Here is a 20,431-nt window from a genome sequence, read left to right on the forward strand (position 1 = left end):
TCATCAATTATTCACTCCATCATTCCAGCCCCATACCCACCCCCATCCACACAAAACAAGAAAAGAATTATTGATCTAGGAGAAGAAAAATCAATATACAATTTTCTTTTTTATTTAAAGATATGAGTGGGAGTGTGCCACAGTTTTTATAAAGAGAAGCGGATAAAGCTATTCTACAGAAACCATTGCAATCAAATGCTTGATGCTTCCTCTAAGATACATCAATATATAATACAACTATGAAACATTTTTCATACTAAACAATCATCATGAGTACATTTTCTGGACCATATGGACCTTAGTTGGAGTTTTCAGCTTATGTTATTACTACTAGGCTAGAAGAATTTATCATACAATCAAAACATCCAAAATAACCAAACTATGTTTGACAGGACCTAATGGAATATAATGAGATCAAACTTTTAAAACCGGTCATGTGGTTTGCAAAAATTGTCTTTATCTATATATATATAAATTATATTAGCTAATGTAAAGCAATGATAATTTTATTCCTAATCAAGATTATATGTAATTGTGGATGTTAATATGAGATAGTGGTGAAGGCAGTGGCTGGATCATGGTGGTTGTGCTCTGCTGCTTCCGGATTGAATGGTGGCTGGCAGGTTGTAGTGGCCAACAGGAGGTGGTGACAGTTGATGGGTGGAGGTTCAGGTCAGATGAAGGTAGTAAAATTATTATGCACAAATCAAGCTAAAGCACGAATAGGTAGAAATAAAATTAAGGAATTTCAGACCATCTGCAGTATGCAAAGCTCATAAACAATGCACAAGTCCTTCACTTTTTCCTTGTCCAGTCCAGCATACAATAATTTGACTATATATCCACATTGTCAACCGACAACAAGCATATATTTTATTCATCGTTTCACAAAAGGAAAACAACATTTAAATTATATTTCTTTTCCGTGTTCATTTTGTGCATAAAATGAGATATTAAAAGTTCTCTACACTATTATCTTTCTATCTGGTATCAAATGACAACTAACTAAACCTACTTGATGAACTTAATTAGCAAGGTTAATAAATTAATTTAACACATTGGTATTAAAACACTAGAATACTGAGAGGTTCATGACTGCTAAAGTGCTATAGAGAGAAAACTGTTATTGAAAAAAGCAGTTAACAACAAGACATCATTTTGATCTAAGTAAAGTTTTCCCATTTTTCTCCTTTTTGCTGGTTTCAACTTCCCTCTTGAAGGTCCTTCCGTGGAATGTTCCGCTCATATTCCTGGACCTAGCCGGTGACTTCTGCAGACTTTTTTTTTTCCTATTTTTAATAGGAAACATAAATTTTCCTCTACAACATAAGCACAGCATTGACCAAATAAAAATTATAAATGATCGTAATATGAAAATATCCAAGATTCTTAATATGAAATTTAACATTTAGAAGAACTTTTACCTTCATCGGTAACAGGCTCAACATGATTTTCATTATCCACAACAGTAAATGAGATGTTTCCCAACCATAGTACAGCAGCAAGCATTGCAAATACACTTTCTTGGTCTGCCTTATTAATATGGACAATATCCAAAGCTTCCTAAGAATTGATAACAGGCATAATGAGGTGGACACGTGTAACAGATTTCTTATTCTCAATACACAAATATTAAAAGAATAATAGAAGCAAGAAAATTAGAAGAGAAACTGTACCTTCACAACCGAAAACTGTTGAGCATCATCCACCCCGTTAATTGAGTAACAGTTGCTTTGCCTCAAATATTTATATTCACTTGCATTCTTCAAATTTATCTTCTCTAAATTTCATGAAAATGAGAAGATCGTGAACCAAAAAAGTGAATACACATTTAACTGAGCTGGTTTCAGAAATAAGAAATATGACATTTGAATTCAAACATTGCAAGACCTTATCACAGCACATACTGTTTAACAAGATGATTTACATTGCCAACAGAAGTTACGGAGTAAAATACAGAACATCCAGATATAAATATTCAGAGGATTGATAAAAGATACTTATTTACCATGGAGAACAACTACTAAATTGCATGGCAAATAAACAAATGCGGCTAGACAAGCTAATCCTTTCACACTCTATTTACGTTTTTATAAAAATAAAAAGCATTAATGCCTCCACAATATATTTTGCAAAGTCATAAATAAAAGTCATCCTAACTACGACCGCATGTATATTCAAAGAAACAAAAAGAAAGGAATTTTAGTGCAAGGCCATTAAAAGTTAAAACCATGTCATACTAATATCAAACATCCTATCCATGGTAGTTAACAGTTAACTAGTAGCAGAGCAAAACACTGTTAGTTGGATTCAAAAGACAAAACATGACATATATACATGAAAAGGAAAAGATAAAATATTTTTTCCTGTATAGAAAAATAAAATTAACACTACAATCCGAGCATAATCTCACTTGCACGCATTCCTTTGACAATTAGCAGTCAATCTTTTAGATTCCCATAGCATGTCATTTTAAAGCATATGACAATATCAAGTATCTGGCACAGAGCTAAACTCCATTCCAAGGAAAATTTCTACCAATTTGAAGCATTTATAGACAAAGAAATAACAGAGAACTGCAAAGTTACTGGAAGTGCCATAATCCTGCTTCGGCACTACGATTATCAAAATTACAATTATAGACACTGCCTTTGCTTCCTTCAACAAAGCTACTTTCTTGAGAAAGGATGAAAATTTTACAGTGAAATAAAACCCTCAGGCAATTTATATGTAATAGTAGGAGTGAAACATAAATTCAAAAGTGTACAAAAGAGCCAATCTTTATGAAAATATGGCATAATTTATTTTGTAATAATACTACAACATGAACACAATTTTTCACTTGACCAAATTTCTTTGGCAACAAGCAGTCAATCTTTTAGATTCCCATAGTATGCCATTTTAAAGCATATGGCAATGTGAAGTATTTGGCCCAGAGCTAAACTCGGTTCTACCAATTTGAAGCACAGATAGACAATGATATAATAGAACTCCTAAATTACTAAAGTGCCATATCCTGCATTATGCGCTACTGATAGTCGCTGCCTTTGCTTCCTTCAACATAGCTACTTTCTTGAGAAAGAAGAAAATTTACAGTGAAATAAAACCTCATGCAAATTACATGTGACTTAATTGTAGTAATGGGACAAAAATGCAAAAGTGTATACAAGAGCCTCTTGAACTCAAAACAGTTGTCCCTTGTCAGAAATTGTATCTAAGAAAAATGAGGGGGAAAATAAAGAGGGGGTAGGGAAGTATTCGTCAAGTTCAATTCACCACTGAAAACTGTTGTGATCGTTGGTTTTATGTTCTATTATTTAGGGATTTTTATTACTTAAGAGTCTTTATTATTTAGGAGTCTTTTATTAATTAGGCAGATTTACTTGTTTTTATTATTATTTAAAAGTCTTTTATTATTTAGGAGTTTTATTATGTAGGAATGTCTTTAGTATTTATCAGTTAGAATCCTATTTTGGGTAGAATCCTAGTTGGGAAATGATACCTTATTGATCAGGAATCACTGTACCTCTATAAAAGGGGATTTTCATCGAATAAACATATCGAGAATTTTAAATTAAAAACCAATACAGGGAGTTAAGGGATCTCTTATAAATCGCTACTGAGTTTTCAAAATAGGTTCTACCAAGAACAGGAGCAACAAGGGAAATCGAGAGAATTTCCCGGTGAAAAGACCTGTGACGAGATCCTATTCGCGAGCACATAACAAATTGGTATCAGAGCCTATCGTCATGGGTGATTTTGAGCAGTGGACGGCCAAGGTTCAGGATCTGGATCGCAAGCTAACCGAATCTGACAAAAAATTCAGCCATGAGTTGCGAGAGTTAAAAGAAGGCATGAAAGGAATCCAACGAATGTTGGAGTTACACCTTTTGGGAAAAGGAAAGGAACTTGAAGGTGGAGCTGCAACTGGAAGCAAAGAATCAGAGACAACAGGTCATTACGGTGGCCAACACCGAAATTCAAACACCATTCCAAAATATACCCGACTTCAGTTTCCCTCTTACAATGGAAAGGAGGATCCTTTAGGCTAGTTGTACCGCTGTGAGCAATTTTTCAGCAATCAAAATACAGACGAAAGAGAGATGGTAGGGTCAGCTGCCTTTCACATGATAGGAGAAGCACAATTATGGTACTACCAACTCGAACAAGAGGAGTCCCAACTCACTTGGGCCCAGTTCAAGTCCTATTGTTTGCTGCGTTTTGGGCCACCATTGAGCAGTAATCCATTGGGTGAATTAACTAACCTTCGACAAACCGGAACGGTGGAAGAGTACCAAGAACAATTTCAAACCCTTCTGGCGAGATTTAGGAGTTTTATTAATTAGGCAGATTTACTTGTTTTTATTATTATTTAAAAGTCTTTTGTTATTTAGGAGTTTTATTATTTAGGAATGTCTTCAGTGTTTATCAGTTAGAATCCTATTTTGGGTAGAATCCTAGTTGGGAAAGGATACCTTATTGATCAGGAATCACTGTACCTCTATAAAAGGGGATTTTCATCGAACAAACATAAGAATTTTAAATTAAAAACCAATACAGGGAGTTAAGCCATCTCTTACAAATCGCTACTGAGTTTTCAAAATAGGTTCTACCAAGAACAGGAGCAACAAGGGAAATTGAGGGAATTTCCCGGTGAAAAGACCTGTGACGAGATCCTATTCGCGGGCACTTAACAAAAACTCCTATCAACCTTTATGAAAATATGGATTTTTTTTTTTTTTTTTTTGCTAGCTATTTCTTGGAAACAAAAGCTAACTTTGGAAATTCTTAAAAATAAGAGGGTGAAGGACTAAAAAAATAATAGTTCAAGAAAAATGCTATTTTCTATTTATAACTTCAGTTAAAGGAATTTTTTTATCTTTTTCATGTATTTTTTAGTAGTTCCAACTAATAGCCCTACTGCCATGTAGAGATTCTCGAAATAACAATTATTTAATTACTAACCAAAACGGTAAACCTTTGAAATTTTTATCCAGACTTAAAATGGTAGGTGAGATGCGGGGCATGTTTTTGTAATTTATCCAATACTGTTTCAATTCTTTCGGATTTCTTATAGTGAAGATTGGACTAAAGAAAGTTGCAAAAATCAACCTTTTTCACAATGCACTACCACATAAGAATGAAGTGCATAATGGCATTAAAGGAAGGAGAACTGTCAGTCGTTATCATTTGTAAGAAAATGTGAAAATATAGAAAAAAAATTAGAGGAAAGTACAAAAATAAACCATGTGGTTTGTCATTTTAAAACACAGCTCCGTGTTTCACAGCTTGACATACAGTGAGGTTCTCCCTTAGCAAAGACAGTCTAAACACAGGTGTTAAAAAAGCTTACATGGCAGTCAAAGCCAAGTGGTCATGGGGCTGTTTTTGTCTTTCTATTTATTTACTTTAGAATTTATTTTTTATTTTTTTCCTACCCAATCACTATCTTACACCTCGCCATTTCTCTACCCAGCCTCATTTCTCTCTCCTTAAATTTTCTCTCTCTTCGAAGAGAGACTTGTTCAAAAAGTGCAACTTGATTTCGCTCAACACCAAATTTTATACTAGCAAGTAGCAAATGTAACATAATAAAATCACTCAACACCAAATTTTTATACAAGCTTGAGGCGATTCAACGTTTTCAACTAAACAAACAGGCAATTTCAAATAATAAAAAAGTTATTAGTACCTACCTGGTGCCTATCAAGGTTTGAAAACTTTAAATCAAAGTTCGCCTATGATGCACGGAAACGGGGAAACGGAATTTCTAAAAAACATAGGAAACGGAAACGTGGGGAAACGTGTAAATATTAAAAATATAGGGGCATATTTATAAATATTAAAAATATATAATAAACATGAAAATAATAAAAATTATAAATATATAAAATAATTATTGATAAAACAATAAAAATGTAGAATTCAATTAAAATAGTCTAAAATAATGATAACTAAAACAATTAAAATAGTTACTCCACATTAGAACCTCTTCCTTCAACAATTCCATTTCCATCTTCATTAAAAATTAAATTCTTTATATTAAAAAAAAAAAAAAGAATAAAGAGTCCACGAATTTACATTCATCAACAACATAAAAAGCCCAACCACAACATTCAAGAATCATCCATCCACACCATTTGAGAAGAAACAAAAAACAGAGAAAATAAATCAACAAGAAGAAGAAGAACAAAAAAGAGGAGAAAAGAAACCAACCAGAAGAAGAAGAAATGAGTTTGCATGTAAACAGACTCTTGAGAAAACAACCCAGACTCAATGAAGAAGAAATCGCCAGACCCGAAGAAGAAGAAATCGCCAGACCCGAAGAAGAAGAAATCAGAGTTTGCATGTCACAATAGGTACAAACGGTTTGAGTTTAGACACTGAAACGTTTTGTAGAAATGGAAACGCGTTTCAATCTTTCTGTAATTACAGAAACGTTTCGTTTCCGTTTCCGGGCGTTTCTGTTTCCCACATCTCTGAGAAACGTTGCAGCTTTGGTTGACGAACGTTTCCGTGCTTCATAGAAGTTCACATATGGTTATTGCATTTTTTCTACACAAAAAGTTTAAAAAGCACACACAAACGAAGTCATATCTCTGGAACTGCTAATTTGAGGAAACAGATATGGTTTTGTACTTCACTATAATATGGATCAGAAACAAATGTTTGAGAATCAAGTTGCACATCTCCAGAGGTATCTGAACAAGTCTGTGATGGAAGAGAGAGAGAGCTAGAGAGAGAATTTGAGGAGAGAGAAATGAGGGAGGATAGAGAAGTGATGAGGTGTAAGATAGTGATTGGGTAGGAAAAAAAATTAACAACAACAACAACAACAAAGCCTTAGTCCCGAAATGATTCGGGGTCGGCTAACATGAACCATCATATAAAACCGTGAAAATCAAGTCGTGTCAGCGACACAGATTCGCTCCCTCCACTCCGTCCTATCCACTACCATATTTTCCTCAATTCCCAATAAACTCATATCACTCTCGATCACCCTCCTCCAAGTTTGCTTAGGTCTTCCCCTACCCCTCACCACTACATCCCTTTGCCACTCTTCGGTTCTCCTAACCAGCGCATCAAGCGCTCTACGTCTCACATGGCCAAACCACCTTAGTCGGTTTTCTCTCATTTTATTCTCAATAGATGTGACCCCTACTTTTGTCCTAATTATTTCATTACGCACCCGGTCCTTTCTCGTGTGACCACACATCCATCTCAACATACGCATCTCCGCCACCGACATCTTATGGATGTGGCAGTGTTTCACTGCCCAACACTCCGTACCATATAACAATGCTGGTCTAATTGCCGTCCGGTAGAATTTTCCCTTCAATCTATTAGGCATGCCGGGATCACAAAGGAAACCCGTGGCACTCTTCCACTTCGACCAACCAGCTTTAATCCTATGAGCAACATCTCCATCTACTTCTCCATCCGTTTGGATAATAGATCCTAAATACCGGAAGCAATCCGAGGCCTGAACAACTCTCCCATCTAGGATGATTGTCCCTGCCTCCCTACTCCTACGGCCGCTAAACTTACACTCCAAATATTCTGTCTTACTTCGACTCAACTTAAAGCCTCTAGATTCTAGAGTTTGCCTCCATAGTTCCAACTTCATCTCCACTCCTTCTTTCGTCTCCTCAACCAACACAATATCATCTGCAAACAGCATGCACCATGGTATACCATCTTGAAGTGAACTTGTTAGTTCATCCATAACGATGGCAAAAAGAAATGGGCTTAGTGCGGAACCTTGATGCACTCCAATCGTAATAGGAAACTCTTCAGTCTTCCCAACACTAGTACGTACACTCGTGCATACTCCCTCATACATGTCCTTTATGATGTCAATATATTTCCGCGAAATGCCTTTCCTTATCAAGGCCCACCAAAGTACTTCCCTTGGTACCTTATCATATGCTTTCTCCAAGTCAATGAAAACCATATGCAAGTCTTTCTTCTTATTTCGATAGTGCTCCATTGTCTCATTAGATGGATGGCTTCCATAGTTGATCTTCCCGGCATAAAGCCAAACTGGTTTTCCGAGATCTTCACCATCCTCCTTAGCCTTTGTTCAATCACTCGCTCCCAAAGTTTCATAGTGTGACTCATTAATTTGATTCCCCGATAGTTGGCACAATCTTGGACATCGCCTTTGTTCTTATACAAAGGGATTAAGGTACTTTTCCTCCATTCTGATGGCATCTTATTGTTTCTCCAAATTTTGTTGAAGAACGTCGTCAACCATTCGGTTCCTCTTTCTCCCAAACATCTCCAAATCTCAATAGGGATGCCAGCAGGTCCTACTGCTTTCTTCAACTTCATCTTACTTAATGTCATTTTGACTTCACCCTTTTGAATTCTCCGCAGGCATTCATGATTTATCATATCGTGATGGATACTTATATCTCCAACATCTTGTTGGCGATCTCCATTAAATAAGTCATCAAAATAGGACCTCCATCGTTCCTTGATATCCTTATCTCCAACTAGGACTTTCTGGTCCACATCCTTCACACATTTAACTTTTCCGAGATCTCGCGTCTTCCTATCTCTCATCCGAGATCTCGCGTCTTCCTATCTCTCATCCAAGATCTCGCGTCTTCCTATCCTTATCTCCAACTAGGACTTTCCGGTCCACATCCTTCACACATTTAACAAATACCCCATGACCATTTGACTGACTGCCACGTCAGTTTTTTTAACACCCTTAGTTAGTTTGGACTGTATTTGCTAACGGAATGAACCTCAATACCCATGTTTGTCAAGTTTTGAAACACGGGACTGTGTTTGGAAATGGCCGAAACCACATGGTTTATTTATATACTTTCCTCAAAAAATTATTTGATTTAGGATAATTTTATTTTCCAAATAGAAAATACTTAAATAACAACTATAACCACCAAGAACTGCAGCCCATGATCTACTTCTAATTCCACTCAAAATACAACATCTTGCACATTATTCCCCACAACAACAGCAAAGCAACTGATGCCTGAAATAGGAAATGATTTTGCAGCTGTTTATCCAAATTTAAGCTTGCTAGGTTAGCAACTGAAACGCATCATTGGTACCCCTATTTTTCTATTGAGGTAGCATATGACAGTATTCAAAGTTAAAACTTAAAACTTCTCTATGACTCTCAAGTAACATCATTGATATAAACAAAACCAGCATATTACAAAATTTTGCACATTAACATGTATCTGTCAATGACGCTAGACTTCAATTACTAATATCACACCATGAAGATATGAAACTTGCAATTGAAGCACACATTACAGGCACAACTAAGTAATCATAAGCTTCATTCTGTATGGGAATATCACAACAACAAGGAATGACTAAATGTTATAAATTTTCACACATCAATATCCAACTTCTAGTCATGAAATTAAGGCAACATTTTCATAATGTTTTATATATAGCACTAGCATTATTACACTAAGATGCATAACCATAGAGAAATTGTATGTAAAAAATGACTGTGCTCGATAAAGCCAAAAACACAGAAAAAACTGAACTTGGAAAATATACACAAGTTTATAGATACCTCTAAGTATAGGGGGAGCTCCAGCACAAAGTTGATAAAATATGTGATATGACCTTTCTCCCTCCGTGCATTGAACAACTCTAGACTGGTTAGATAATAAGATTATATCAGTAATTAGAATTCGAAACTAGAGAAGCAATCTGACAACGGTAGAACAAAAAATTACCTTTTCAAGTAAAACTGTTCACCAAACAGGAGCAGAACACAGTTCAAAAACAAGAGTAAGCACATTTCCAAAAGTTGAATAAAAATAACAACATAAATTACATTTAATGAGTGCTTACAAGTTTGGATTTTGGCACCCGATATTTTTCCAGTTTCACTGAAATGGATTTCAATCAGTTTTCCCTGTTGTTCAACCAAAACACCAATACACACTGTGAGAAGAGCAAACTTGAAAACCTAAATTTTGCTTTCTGGATTCTAACACTACCTTCAATCCCTTATATAAATTGATAACCCAAGAAATCACAGACTTTTAGCAAAGAACATGAAGCTTACAAAGCGACTTGAGTTGTCATTCCTCAATGTCTTAGCATTTCCAAAGGCTTCCAAAATCGGATTTGTTTTCAATATTTCATATTCTATCCCACTACCACCACCAAGAGCTGCCAAATATTGCATTGCTATCTTTGCAGTCTCTGTTTTTCCTGCCCCACTTTCACCACTGGGTAAATAAATGAACATCATGGGTGAGTGATATGACCAAAATGTTAACCACTGTCGCAGGAATGCACACGATCACATAAGAACATTAAAATGAACAATATAATACATCAAATCATCCATATATAACAAGATGTTAGAAGAGTTAAAAGTCAGAATTAAATAGTCAAGACACGTAAGAAAAATTAAGCTGAGCATAAATACATCTAGTTTTAGAAGGGCCACAAGAGGACAGCAACATTAAATCCCAAACTAAGTAGGTCAACCAGCGCAAGTAATCCCAGGAAAAAAGCAATAGACAAGAGAAGTAGTTCGTCTCCCTAGATTGATACTTCACTTATTTCATAGTCAATTCATCCCTCAAAAACAGTTTTAAGTTGACAGAAGATTTTTCAGCGATCTACAAATAAACAACCAACTACCTGAAATATTGCAGAAAGAAAAGAATAACCCAGCTTGTAACAGACAACACCCTACCCTCAAGCTTATACATCCCTCTTTCACAAGCAGAATAAACAAAGCTAGCATGTATAATTCCACATTCAGATCATCTTCAAAGCAAAAAATCGGACTTTGTTTGATCAAATGCAATCAGCACCAATCTTCTGCACAAAACCTTAACAAAGAATGGCATGAGAACGCATGGGATAGTCTTTGTCATGATATACAGTAAACTGAGACTTTCATATTTGCAGCTTTGGCAACAATGGTAATACAAGCTTTGCTTGCACCCTCCTAAAAGAGATAATCTGCAGTGATATGACCACTCTTTCTCACAACGGTTGATTCAAAGCCCCAAGTCTTGAAAACTCTCTCCATTGCACAATTTAGAAACCTTCATCCACTTACTTGCTCCAGCCCTCTTTTACATAATCTTGAGGTCAGCAAAAGTTTTTCACTCTTCCTATTCAACTAAAAATAGATGACAATATTTATGCTCAAGAGAAATGTTAATAAAGCACAACATTGACATATTTACAAAACATGAAATAAGTGCCAAAAGCATAAAATGAAGACAAAGCTTATGGTCATTTGATGTTCTACGACCTCTATAAAACGTCATACTGCAAACTTCATAACAAATGGAAAACCCTTTAAAGTTAAATGCCCAACTAATATTGACTTTAAAGCAAGTGAGGAACCTCCAGCGCACAGTTCAATCTTCTATTGATTACCCAGGTTCTAAGGATGAATTCCATACAAATAATATTAATAATAGTACTTTTTGCCCTTGGTTCAGTATGCCTACTAAATTATAAATGAAAACCCATAGCAAGAAAATCTGCATATTATGCTCCTTAGAATATAGTGAAAGAGCCAAGAATGTGCGATTGATTTATGTCTAACAGTATGCCTCATTGATCCTACAGATCCAATGCAACAAAACATGCAAGTTTTCTCATAGCTGCAATTTATAGTAAAGCCTCACTAGCATGAAGGTAAAGAAGGGAAAAACAAAAGGGAGTTCACATACAAGGCAGTTTTGGGTCTATTAGAAAAATTTATACAGAGCTTGGAATAGGAGACACGCAATTACATTGACTTACTACTCAGGGGATTAAGATAAAGCAACATTACATTTAATTCCATTTTACGTTAGAAGAAACAAATCTTCACTCCCCTGAACTTTAAGTTTAGCTATTGAGCTTATATAAATTTATTTTCCCACTTTCTTTCTAACATCAAGGAGCAATTGTACAGTGTTAGCATGTTGGGATACTCTTAAATAATTTTACATTTTCATAGTATATTATCAATTTTGCCCCATTTTCACTTCATATTAATAATAGCTTTGTTATCTTATATTCTCTCTTCAAAATTATTGATATTTTTCGAAATCTTTTTAAGGCTTTATCATGATGTATTTCCCTATACTTTTGTTACCCTAGGTCTCACCAAAAATCAGATTATGTTATGAAGGAATTCTTGTCATTGGAAGCACCAAACTGCTTAAAAAGTAGGAATGAGCAGAGGTAGCAAATAGAGGAGAGCTTTGACCATGCTTGCCCATAATTCATGCAATTGAACATTTAAGAGTTTCAGGTTCGAGCATTTGGAAAAAGGAGACAATAGGAAGAGCTTGAAGCAAAAGGTTGCCTCGATATTAAGTCTAAGGGGTTGTTTGATGGCGCCATTAAGCAACTAAGCGCTTAAAAATTAGTATATTATGTTTATTATTTTTCAGTTTGTTTTATAACTTTCAATTAAGTCAAAAAAAATCACTTAATCTAACCAGTCAACATATTTAACTTTAAATTTTAGGATGAACACTTCCAATAATGATATTCTAAAATTTTATATAAAAAACATAATTTACATATTCTTCAATATATTAATATCAAGATTTCTCAACGAATCTTACATAAAAGTAATCATTATATCATAAAAAAAATTAATATCCTTTTAAGTTCAGGACTTTCTTTTAGTATTCATCAAATAACTTCACCATTCAACGGTTTCAACATTTATAGTATTCAAGACTTAAAATTTAGTACTTATTTTTCCAGCACTTAATTTTTCAATTTTACTAAACAGAACCTAACGTTACAATTAATTTTTGAGATTGATGATGAATAGCTAGTTAAAAGGAACCATTGTTATTGGAATCTATACATATGAAGACATGTTATTCACTGTCAGAAACAATGGTGGACTTTTCTAGGGGCAATGGCAACAATAGTTCAAAGAATAATTTTTAGGGAAAAGTACAAAAACAATGTCTGTGGTTTGCATAATTTGCAAACAGGGTCCGTGGTTTAAAAATTTGCAAATAGAAGTCCGTGGTATGATTTAATTTACAAAACAAGATATTTCAAATCACTGTTGTTAGAATCTTACAATTCTCGATTCGAATCTTACGGTTCAATTCGATTCAGTTTTATTTCGAGCCGAATCTATAGGCGAATCTAAATTATAACAGAATCTTACGATTCCCGATTCGTATCATACGATTCCCGATTCGTATCATACGATTCGATTCAGCTCTATTTCGAGCCGGATCTTCATTACCGTTCATCAAAAACTTAAATAACACTAACTACTAAACTCACTCTCCTCTAGTCCGATTGTTATTAATCAAGTTATCAACTCAAACTAGCTCCATTCCATCATTATCAAGTTGACAACAAGGCAAACAAACAAAGTCAGAAATTAAAACTCTTCATTTCTACGAAGTTATTAAACAGAATCCGATTTGTGAATTAGTTTTATTAGGATTGCATTTGCATTGGATTTGAATTTTAAGTACTTGGTAGATATGATTTCTTTTTTGACATTAAAATTGCATTTTTAGACTAATATTTGATGATATTTTGAGTTCAACATGGTAAATATTCTGTTTTTTATAATATTATGAATTTGAACTGAATCTTACGATTTCGATTCGATTCACGATTCACAAAATGAGGATTTCGATTCACGAGTCGAATCTCGATTTGATAACTAAGTTTCAAATTACATTGTTAAGTTCTTATTACAACCAATGACATTTTTATCTTGAAAAAAAATTATTCTTACATATCGATAAAACACGGTCCCTCCCCCAAACGCAGCTCCCTAAATTGAAACCATAAATCATATGGTGGAAATTTTACGTTTTTTACTAATTTCACAGATTATGAACTAAATTAATATTTAAGTTCATTTTACAAAGCTAATGTAATTTAAAAAGTAAAATAAAAATGCTCTTGATTGCATCAGAACTTAACAGTGTAATTTGAAATAGTTTGCTTTGTCAAAAAAACATACCACATACCTCTATTTGCAAACTTTTAAACCACATACCTCTGTTTGCAAATAGCGCAAAACACAAGCATTTTTTTTGTACTTTGCCCTAACTTTTATTATCTCTGACACAATCTCATGCGTAAATACCCCTTCAGTTTGAAGCATGTATAACAAGGACACTGCCTTATGCTAAAATTTTCAGACTTGCCAATATTTAAATTCTAGACCTCTTGGTCTAAAAGAGGGTTTGTCATCAAATTAAAAAAAAAAAAAACTATTAGCAAAAAATAAAATGTTCAAGAGGCCCATGTTGGGGTTTTCCTTTTCTGTTTGCTTTTAAGACTTGCTTGGATCTATGTTGTAATAAATCTCAAGATATTATTAACTAATCAAGTCTGTTAGCAGTGATAACTACACAGAATTTGTGAACAAGAGAAATAAAAGAGTAGTCATTACATTGAGATAATGAGCAAATGTGATTCAAATTGTGATTGTGATTGTGATTGAATGAAATTTTACAATGCACCATATGGATATTGATTAGACCCCTATCTCCTAAAGTTTCAAACCAAAACCAGAAACAATGAAAATTTTGTCCCTCAAGTAAACTCCAGCAACCATCCATCTAGATTGAAAAAGAAATTGCTTAAGGTATTTGGATTTATTACAGGTAAAGTTGACATGTTCTGAACTAGTAAATGACTCATAAAATATCCCTTTTAGAAACATGGATCTTAATAGCCTATCCGACAATCAAAGCCTGAATATCAACAGGCCAAAAAATGAATCAAATGAGCTGCAGAAAGAATTAACTTAAACAACACAAAATTAACTTAGAAAATAATGCAATATCTTACTCCCCTCCGTTCTTTTTTATATGTCGTTTAAAGTTTTTCATCAAAACCAATGCAATATTAATGGGACTATTAAAATGACTAATTTACCCTTAATACTTCTCTCCTAAATCTCTACTTTCTATGCAAAACTTCTCTCTCTTCTTAATTTTTATGGCTTAATTAAGATTATTTGCATTAATAGCTATTCCTCTCTCTTAACATAAATAGGGGCAAATTAGAGAAAGCATTATTAAAAGTGCATTGGTAATACAAAACAGACATAAAAAAAAGTGAACAAATTAAAAAGTCTAAAACGACATATAATAAAAAATGGAGGGAGTAACAACCATGGAGCACACGATTTCCAAATACGCAGAATACAAATACAACAAGGATGAGAAGATCACCAAAGAAGAATAAAATCTCAAATTTATCACACTCTACGTACCTTATAATGATTGATTGGTTTACTTCATCTGAAGAGAGAGAGAGAGAGAAAATCAGATAATAATCCCTCATGTATACAAAAGATGTCATAAAGCATCAAAGCTAATCTTTCAAAGTTATAAAAACAAAGCACCTCGTATCATTTCCCTGATGGCTGTGTCTGTTATGGCATACACATGCGGACTCTCCTTAGATTTATTCTTATATGCTTCAATGTAATCATTTCCATATAAAGGAACTCTTTTAAAGGGATTGATAGCAACCAACACTGGCCCTGCTTTTGTCTGCATTCCATATATTGCATCCATTAGAGAGTGTTTATAGTTTAATAGCCAAGATATACCAAGCTAATATTAATGAGAACACTTACATAAATCATGTCTTGATTATATCTATAGTGAAGGTTGTATAATACTGATGGCTCATTTAAGTAACTAAGTTGCATGAGATCATCTACACCATCAAGAATATCAGGATTTGCCTGTACTAGACTCTCAGATTTCACCTTCAAAACCTATAGTTGAAAATACAAGATATAATTAAATCAAATGCCCAAATACAACAGAAAAATGTCTTCAATGATATTAAAAAAAGTTCACTTGCTTTTCCATCAGGAAGAGAAATAATAGACTCAGTCCCTGAAGTAGACAAAACTTTTCCCAGCTGCCAATCACCATTAGTATGTTGAAACCAAGACTGAGGTTTCTGAAACAGTGAACTCAAACAAGTAAGCAAGGAGATCAACAATAAAATACACTTAAATTCTCATCACTTGAGCACAATAAATTATAGCTATAGATGCACAACCACAAAGGTTTTAGCAATAATCAAACCAAACAGTTCTGATCACACACAGTACCTTCTTTGCAGCATAGGAGGAGGCATCCCCCCACCTACGTTCAGTATGAGATTCTGAGATTGAATATGAAGGCGAAGGTGATGCAACAGTATCTGAGTCTTCATAGGAGGTGATATCTCCAGCATATGGCGAATCATCATTGACATCATTCCTAACAATATATAGAGCCTCTATGCTATCATTTTCAGCAATACTTGAACAGATCGTATCCCTGTTTTGTGCATTCACTTCATCCAATTTTTCCAACTGTTCAGATGTTGGTGAACCACAGAACTTAAAATCAACAGGCAATGACTTGATTGATTGGAAGGAAGGACGGGCCTGGGACTTCTGCGGCATTCTCACTGACCCTGAGGATTAAGTTCCCACAGATGCCATGACATAAAGATAAATTAAAAGGTTGATTTTTCAGTTTCAGGAAGAAAGTAAGCTGCAAAGCTTTTAAACAAAAGACCCCACTAAGCAACTTATTTGAGTAACATAATGGAGGGGACCATAATTGTAGAAACAGACCCTACATCCATTTAACAATCATTCACCATTAGCAATTGGGCGGGCAAATCCATCACCGAAGGACGAAAAACCTTTCATCTCAACTAAATAAATTGAAGCTCTCAGCGTAGATTTTTATTAAATTTAAAACTCAGACTATAATAACTCAACAATGGAATCAATTCTCCAAACTCATGGTCCTATACAATGATCTTGAAATTGCTCCAGAATAAAATTCTACAATCATTCAAATAATTGAATTATGCATGCTGGGAAGAATAGCAAAGAAGTAATAAATAAATCCTGTAAAGTAACAGAAATCACATAATAAAAGATACATGTCATACGTGACATTATAGACTCAAAAACGTGTTCAGAAAAAATGCTCAAAATCTTCAACGAAAAAGGTTCCAAGTTTCAATGAGAGAGACAAGAACCAGAAGAATGATCTTTACATCCATTTTCTTATCAACCACGCAAAGCAGCATTGAAGGTAAGAACAACGAAATGTGGTGAATCTAGACCGATCTAGTAACAGAATTTGGACTTTCCAGATTCGAAGACACCAAATGCCAAAGAAAAATTCAAAAGTTGAAAATATAAAGTAAATAAAATAGGAAAGCATACCTTGTACAAAAAGCCGAGAAGAAAGAAAAAATAAAAATACTGAGCAGAGAGCGGAGAGCGGAGAAGCTCAGATCGATCTCAAAACCCTAGATGATTGCGAGAGAATTAGAAATTGCAGAAAGGTGAAAGTGATTGATTGGAAGAAAGAGAAAAAAATGTCAAAATTAGTAAAAAAAAAAAAATGATGAGCATCAAAGAGAGTGCAAACAGTGTAGAGTGAAAGCAGATGGTGAAGGAGCAAGTTGCATTTGTAGCATGAGATAGAAAAAAATTCAGGACAGGGAAAGAATATTTGAGTTGGAACATTCAAGGTATGTATGTATCTATGTGTTGTGTGTGGAGGACTTGCAGCTTTTCTCTGCTTCACAGATATATATTTTAAATAAAATAAAATAAAAGAAAGGCACAAATGTTTTTTTCTTTATCTTTAAAACTTTCCTTCATTCATTTTCACCTGCTTACAATTAAATTCATCTGCAAATAATACTATTATGTACTGTTCAGATATATATTTGAATTTTTTTCTTTTTGTTAATCATATTTGAAGTAAATTAAAATTAATTTCTTTTAAAATGAACTTTTCAAGAACTAACTATATAATTTTTATGATAATAATAAGAGCCCCACATGCAATTGAAGCTGAACATTATCTGCTAAGTAACATATTATGATTACTATTTTCAGTAAAGTATTTGTTTACTCTAAGAAATTTAAATAATGATATTACGCTCATTACATATGTAGTTTTGAGTAACATCATATTTCAAAACCGAAGAAACTAACCAAATGAGAAATGAGAGGGTGGGTTTGAACTTATTTTCGTGAAAGAAAATAATTAAAAACTAAATAAATCTTTTGCAAAAGAAACGTTTCCCATTTACTTTTACTCGAATTTGCGATATCTAGTTTAAACAATTCGAGGTATTTAATCACTCAAACCATTGTCCCATTTCCAAAATTCTAAGCATACATATTAACCAAGTGTCCTTGCGTTAAGTGCATCCAAGCATTAAGATCCAGAAAGCATTCATAAATGAAACCCTGATATGTGGTTATTTGTATGTTCGTCCCTAACAACATATATCAATGAGTGTTTCCACAACGCTAAAGCACTATCGTGCCATTCATTGTTGCTATCACAAAGATTTGATCATAATCTAAGCATTTAAGAGACTCATTAATAACCAATCATGGATAAACATGTTTCATTAACAAAACAGATATACTTACAATCACCATTTACGGCTGGCTAGACCTGCTAAGTAAACTACTCACTCATCATAATGAGTTAACAAGGTGAGAGCTTTTAAAGTTTCTGTAATAACTTTGGTGGCTGAAAGTGTGGATCCTTTCACCAACCGCAAAAAAACTATTTATACAAAGCAAAAAGTCTGCCCTAACCAAAAGGGTGAAAAGGTAAACATATGTTCATTACAGCAAAAAGATATAATATTGTCCTTCCATTTTGTGCAAGGTGGACACTAGCTGGCATCCACATTCATCTTCCTCTCTCTACTTGCTTGACCCACGCTTAAATCTGAAAACCCATCTTACGGACCCGTTTCTGTTGCAGTTTGTGTTATTCTGCCCTTCTTCATAACTGTTTAAGAGGAATCCTTAATGAACTGTAATTTCTAGCTGTTCCATCCTTAAAAAGATGAAAACTTAGACTTTGAGGATCTTTTCCATGAATGTCCAGCCTCACAATCTTGTCCATCTTGCTCGTATCAAACTACCCCCAACTTGACCTCTTTTTCCCTCAAGCAACATAGTAAACAGGGAATGTGAAAGAACAAGCAATAAATAATAACCAAACAGCTAGGCTAATGCAATTCAATTCTTGACCGGAAGACAAAATCATGCAAATCAATAATTCATAAGTTGAATATAAGTAAGCATACATTTCTCCCATCATGAATTGGAATCTCTCAGGGTTGCCTCAGTTATGCTCATAGACTCCCGGTGTTTAGCTCATTTGAAAGTGGTTAAGTCACTCAACAGCAATACATGCATAGAAAAGATTCTAACTTTGCAAATTGGTCCAAACAAAATAGTCTATAACTAATATGACACAATCTAAAAGTCTTAAAGGGTTGTGATGTAGTTGGGTAGTGAGGATGTGGAAGTGGAGAGTTTATAGGTGAGAGGTACTTGCTGAGTTTTTCAGTGAACAGACAGTTCATTCAGATATTGCAACTGTGTCCTATTTAAATAGGTGTGCGATTAAGAAGAGCAATGTTTTTGGATAATCGTGCTCTTCTTGATTTGGAATCATTTAGAATAACAGGAATATGTTAATTATTCTTCTTTTGTCAGAATTACTCAAAACAACTCCTAAAGGTCAGTGGTGATGGGTTTTTTTTGTGAATGGTTGGTGAGGCTGTAGGGCGGCGAAAAGAATATGGGTTTGGTTCAAAATGGTTTTCTAGTTGGTGGGTGTTTGTGGAGAACAGGTGTTTGACAATTTAGCACAGTTGGTTAACTTAAGACCTTTATCATATTATGTCGGTCAGCTATAAACCTATTGTAAGGGCAGCCAGAGCAAAATCAATCTAAACTAACACATGCAAAGCCCACTCATCAACAAAGATTTTGCATACACATATATAATAAAGGCTTAAATCTCACGGGGTTTATTGCAACACTATCAAGATAGCAAAACATGGAAAATATATGTGTACCAAATTCAACCAATGATCAATTCAACAAGTTTAATCAAACAGTCAATAATCAAATTGCATGGCATATAATCCTAACTAGATGGAATTATTATACAGTCTGTTTAATGATGGATGTTGCGCACAGGGTGTGTGGTGGTGATGTGCTTTGTTTTTATGTTGTTGGGAATTGATACATGTGAAGCTAAAGGTCAACAAGGTAAAAAAGAGGGGTTTTCTTATGCACATGTAGTTTATGTATGACAAAATTGCAGAGAACTGCTACTAGGATACTAAGATGATGTTCCCCTACCCCCAACTTGACTAAGACATTGTCCCCAATGTCTGCTAAGAGGGTGCAAGAAAACAGCATCAACAGAACAACTCAAACAGCAGAAACAAAGCAGCAGGTCAAGTAGAGAGAGAGAACAACTGACTTAGACAGTGGGTGATTAGGAGGATTCAGGTGTTTCACCATCTTCGTTATCATCAAGTTTCCTAGAAGGACTCATCTAGGATTCATCAGATACTAACTATTTGGTACCTGTTGTGCTAGTGT

General features: G+C 34.4%; 1 protein-coding gene across 1 annotated transcript in view; it reads right to left on the reverse strand.

The window, feature by feature from the left end:
- Positions 1–17,576, reverse strand: part of LOC136222910 (myosin-1-like) — a 33,626-nt gene extending 16,050 nt beyond the window's left edge. The window contains exons 1-13 of the mRNA XM_066010597.1: positions 17,424–17,576; positions 17,216–17,301; positions 16,097–16,446; positions 15,841–15,942; positions 15,608–15,751; positions 15,371–15,521; positions 15,239–15,266; positions 10,064–10,229; positions 9,847–9,910; positions 9,729–9,742; positions 9,563–9,647; positions 1,677–1,780; positions 1,425–1,563 (exon numbers count right to left, since the gene is read on the reverse strand). Of these exons, the coding sequence (XP_065866669.1) occupies positions 1,425–1,563; positions 1,677–1,780; positions 9,563–9,647; positions 9,729–9,742; positions 9,847–9,910; positions 10,064–10,229; positions 15,239–15,266; positions 15,371–15,521; positions 15,608–15,751; positions 15,841–15,942; positions 16,097–16,435 (1,336 nt within the window). The 5' untranslated portion in view covers positions 16,436–16,446; positions 17,216–17,301; positions 17,424–17,576. The remainder of the gene's footprint in view (positions 1–1,424; positions 1,564–1,676; positions 1,781–9,562; positions 9,648–9,728; positions 9,743–9,846; positions 9,911–10,063; positions 10,230–15,238; positions 15,267–15,370; positions 15,522–15,607; positions 15,752–15,840; positions 15,943–16,096; positions 16,447–17,215; positions 17,302–17,423) is intronic.
- Positions 17,577–20,431: the final 2,855 nt, after the last annotated feature.

The sequence above is a fragment of the Euphorbia lathyris genome, chromosome 3 (genome assembly GCF_963576675.1).
Source record: "Euphorbia lathyris chromosome 3, ddEupLath1.1, whole genome shotgun sequence".
NCBI classification, from domain to species: domain Eukaryota; kingdom Viridiplantae; phylum Streptophyta; class Magnoliopsida; order Malpighiales; family Euphorbiaceae; genus Euphorbia; species Euphorbia lathyris.